Raw genomic sequence first — 4,811 nt, 5'->3', positions numbered from 1 at the left:
ACCTAGGCAATACCATTCAGGACATAGGCATGGGCAGGGACTTCATGTCTAAAACACCAAAAGCAATGGCAACAAAAGCCAAAATTCACAAATGGGATATAATTAAACTAAAGAGCTTCTGCACAGCAAAATAAACTACCATCAGAGTGAACAGGCAACCTACAGAATGGGAGAAAATTTTTGCAATCTCTACTCATCTGACAAAGGGCTAATATCCAGAATCTATAAAGAACTCAAACAAACTTACAAGAAAAAAACAACCCCATCAAAAAGTGGGCAAAGGATATGAACAGACACTTCTCAAAAGAAGACATTTATGCAGCCAACAGACACATGAAAAAATGCTCATCATCACTGGCCATCAGAGAAATGCAAATCAAAACCACAATGAGATACCATCTCATATCAGTTAGAATGACAATCATGAAAAAGTCAGGAAACAACAGGTGCTGGAGAGGATGTGGAGAAATAGGAACACTTTTACACTGTTGGTGAGACTGTAAATTAGTTCAACCACTGTGGAAGACGGTGTGGGGATTCCTTAAGGATCTAGAACTAGAAATACCATTTGACCCAGCCATCCTATTACTGGGTATATACCCAAAGGATTATAAACCATGCTGCTATAGAGACACATGCACACGTGTGTTTATTGCGGCACTATTCACAATAGCAAAAACTTGGAACCAACCCAAATGTCCATCAATGATAGACTGGATTAAGAAAATGTGGCACATATACACCACGGAATACTATGCAGCCATAAAAAAGGATGAGTTCATATCCTTTGTAGGGACATGGATGAAGCTGGAAACCATCATTCTCAGCAAACTATCATAAGGATAAAAAACCAAACACTGCATATTCTCACTCATAGCGGGGAATTGAACAATGAGAACACTTGGACACAGGAAGGGGAGCATCACACACTGGGGTCTGTCATGGAGTGGGGGGAGGGGGGAGGGATAGCATTAGGAGATATACCTAATGTAAATGACAAGTTAATGGGTGTAGCAAACCAAAATGGCACATGTATACAGAGGTAACAAACCTGCATGTTGTGCACGTGTACCCTAGAACTTAAAGTATAATAAAAAAATTAATTAAAAATAAAACAATTACTTAAAAGCTAAATTGAACAGACAAGGGAGCAGTAAATTAATTCTATTTTGGTCACCTTGAGTTTTGAGTGTCTACTGAAAATCCTGTGGGTGCAGGGGGTCGTCGTCAAGCAAGGACATAAAAGGGCAGGACATGTCTGCCTAGGTTCATTCATTTAACAAAGATGTGTTAAGCACCTGTAGCCGATACCAGGCACTAGCTTCTTCCTTAGAGGTACAAATATGTTTAAGGAATCTTCCTTCCATTGAGAGCTGAGGATGAAGATATTCAGAGTGGAGTGGGTCTGAAGTGGCTGTTGGGGAAGGTTTCTGCTGAAGGCATTGTTCATACTTCCCACGCCTCAGCCCTTCACCACGTTTCTTCTTACTTTCATAAAATCTGCCCTTGTGATGACCCTTTCTCCATTTTTTTTTCCTACTTCCAGATGGCAGATAAGGTTGACTGGTTACAAAGCCAAAATGGAGTATGCAAAGTTGATGTCTATTCTCCTGGAGACAACCAAGCCCAGGACTGGAAAATGGTAAGGGTCAACCTCTTCATAAACACCAGGTTAAGACTATGGGGGCTGTCATTAAGAGTAGCCTTATTCTCTCCACCATACCACCAACCTCTTATTTTTCAAGGTGGGATTCTTGAGGCAGGTGGGAAATCAACCCCCACAGAACAAAACATTCTGATTTATAGTTTTCTGGAAAAAATTCCCATCCTATGATATTTAATATGCTATAACTAATGAAACATATATATACACATAAGCTATATAACATATCATATAGGTATATATAAATATGTATATGTCAGCTGTATATTACAGCTATAAAATTTTAATTTTCAAACAGAGAGGAATTGGAGATAAATGTCTCCAAGGCTTATAGAAAATATTTTCTAAAATGTAGGATGCCTTAAAATTCTCAGAACTATAAACTCTGATCTAAGTAACATGGTCATCCTTCTTTCATCATTCAACAAACATTTATTAAATGCTTACTTAGTATAAGGCAATGTATCAGTCAGGGTCTAGTTAGAAGATAGAAACCATACCAATAACTTAACATTTAAAACTTATTTACTAATAAAACATAGTTAACTACTAAAAGGCATAAAAGAGGACTCTAGGAATCCCAGAAATAACAAATGCAGAAAGCAGCTACTACCCCCAGGCTGAGATTACATAAACAAGGAAGAAACTATGTAAATACTCACAAGAGCTCCCTCTCCTTCAACCAAAGCTGCTTCCCATCTCTTTGGAGAGAATGTGGCTGCCACAGGAAACTTGCCAGAGGGAAGCCCTTTCCTCCTGCTCTGACCACGCAGTGTCCCTCAGTACCCTCTGTTGACAAAGCCGACTACAAAGGAGAAATGTTTCGGGTTCAGCTCTGGTGTCACAAAGCAAGGCAAAGAAAGGTGGATTTGGAGTGAGAGACAGTAAATCAATAACTGGCACAGACACTGTCCTGACTGTCAGGGTCAGAGATATAACAGTAAACTAGAATCCTCTTCTTTTAAGGATCTCATAATCTAATGGAATCACTATTATTAATAGACTCTTTGTACTATTACAACATTGATCAGACTGGGCACGGTGGCTCACACCTGAAATCTCAACTCTTTGTGGGGCCAAGGCAGGAAGACTGAGCCCAGGAGTTGGAGACCAGCCTGGGCAACATGGCGAAACTCTGTCTTTACTTAAAAAAGAATTAGCCAGAGTGGTGGCACACCCCTGTAGTTCCAGCAACTTGAGAGGCTAAGGCAGGAGAATCACTTAAGCCCAGAAGTTTGAGGTCGCAGTGAGCTATGACCATGCCACTGTGCTCCAGCCTGGGCAACAGTGAGACCCTGTCTCAAAAAAAAAAAAGTTAACATTTATCAAACATTTATTTGCATGTAATCAAATGCAAATGACCCGTCTTCTTCTATTTGTCCAAATCTGGCCGATCTATATAAAGTTTTAAAGAGAAAATACTAACAAATCTACGTAAGACATTAAGACATAAAGATAACAAATATTCAATTACTGTAGAGTGAGGGCCAACCAAAACTGCTTCTACTAGATCTTTATTTACTTCTGCCCTTTCATTTGGAGAAGCAAAAGGCAGATCAGTTTCAATGTTAAATCAAATGAACTTAGTGATTTTTCACTAAGTGAGAAACAAGAAAGAATATAACAATTACTGCCCCTCTGAACCTTATCATTCATTTTGGAAAATAAAAAATACGCATATGAAAGTAGAAATGTTGGTGAGGGTAGCGGCCCCGAGGGCAGATGCCACGGCCCCCACCACCACCGCCATAGACAAGCTCTAGTCCTCTGGGCCGCGCCTGGGGCTTCAGCCCGCGGCTCCACTTGCCACATCTCAGGTTTCTTTACCTCCAGAAAGAACAAAATTGACCCATTGAATTCTGGAAGTTCATTGAAGAATCTGAAATTAGGGACTTCTTTCAAATTTGAACATGGCTAATCGAGGCACAACAAGACCCAACGGCCCAAATACTGGAAATAAAATACGCCAGTTCAAACTAGTACTTCTGGGAGAGTCTGCTGTTGGCAAACCAAGCCTAGTGCTTCGTTTTGTGAAAGGCCAATGTCATGAATTTCAAGAGAGTACCATTGGGTTAACTCTCAAAGTGATAAAAGCTGTTTCTTTGTGAAATATGAGCCCAAAAAGAAAACCAACTGCTAGTGCTGGTGATGGAAGTGAAGAGAAAATGAAGAGATCTAAGAGTGATGATGCTTCTTAGCCAGAAAATAGACATTTTGGATAAATTAAAGCGGTTTTACAGATTCAGCTGATTTTCTAACCCAAACTGTGTGTCTTGATGACACTACAGTATAGTTTGAAATATGGGATCCAGCTGGTCAAGAACAATACCACAGCCTAGCGCCAATGTACTGCGGAGGAGCACAAACAGCCATCGTTGTGTACAATATCACAAATGAGGAGTCCTTTGCAAGTGCGAAAAATTGAGCTGAAGAACTTCAGAGGCAAGCATGTCCTGACATCGTAATAGCTTTATCAGGAAACAAGGCTGACCTAGCAAATAAAAGAGCGGTAGATTTCCAGGAAGTACAGCCCTATGCAGATGACAATAGTTTATTATTCATGAAGACATCGGCTAAAACATCAATGAATGTAAATGAAATGTTCATGGCAATAGCTAAAAAATTGCCAAAGAATGAACCACGAAATGCAGAAGTTTGCTCTGCCAGAGGAAGAGGAGTAGCCCTTACTGAACCCACACAACCAACCAGGAGTCAGTGTTGTAGTGATTAAACCTCCAGTTTGAACTAGCTGGAATAGTCTTTTGCTTCTCAAATGTTAGTAACAATGCAATTGGACCATTTAACCAGCCCAGTGTGACTTCCAAAAGAAGAGACTTATGATAGAGTCAAGTTTCTAATACAGAATTATTTTAAGTGTTTTGAACTTAATGTTTAATAACATGCATGGATCCCTCTTACTAATGTTACAGCAATAAGGAAAAACGAGGACTATGTGTACATTTGGTTTCATTGGAAGGTTGGGGGAATAATTTCTCATCGCTAGGAATATAGGCAAATGACTATCTGGACCCACAGTTAACCTGCCCATTTCTCCACACTGGTACAGCAGTCACTTGTGAAAAAAATTTAGAATTTACTAATTTGGGCTTTTCAAAACATTCTTTTGTAGAAGGAGATTCTAAAGTTA

At 39.7% G+C, this 4,811-nt stretch overlaps 1 protein-coding gene and 1 pseudogene across 3 annotated transcripts in view; both read left to right on the top strand.

Annotated features, from left to right (window-relative positions):
- AKAP3 (A-kinase anchoring protein 3) overlaps positions 1-4,811 on the top strand; it is a 39,772-nt gene that overhangs the window by 14,769 nt on the left and 20,192 nt on the right. For all 3 annotated transcript variants that reach the window (XM_017883294.1, XM_017883295.1, XM_017883293.1), the window contains exon 3: positions 1,547-1,642. In XM_017883294.1, coding sequence (XP_017738783.1) covers positions 1,547-1,642 — 96 coding nt within the window. The remainder of the gene's footprint in view (positions 1-1,546; positions 1,643-4,811) is intronic.
- LOC108536505 (ras-related protein Rab-5A-like) lies at positions 3,574-4,394 on the top strand (annotated as a pseudogene).

This window comes from Rhinopithecus bieti, unplaced genomic scaffold (genome assembly GCF_001698545.2).
Source record: "Rhinopithecus bieti isolate Rb0 unplaced genomic scaffold, ASM169854v2 scaffold_13342, whole genome shotgun sequence".
In the NCBI taxonomy this organism is placed as follows: domain Eukaryota; kingdom Metazoa; phylum Chordata; class Mammalia; order Primates; family Cercopithecidae; genus Rhinopithecus; species Rhinopithecus bieti.
Note: the sequence above shows the minus strand (reverse complement) of the source record. Positions and strands in the feature narration are given on the sequence as shown.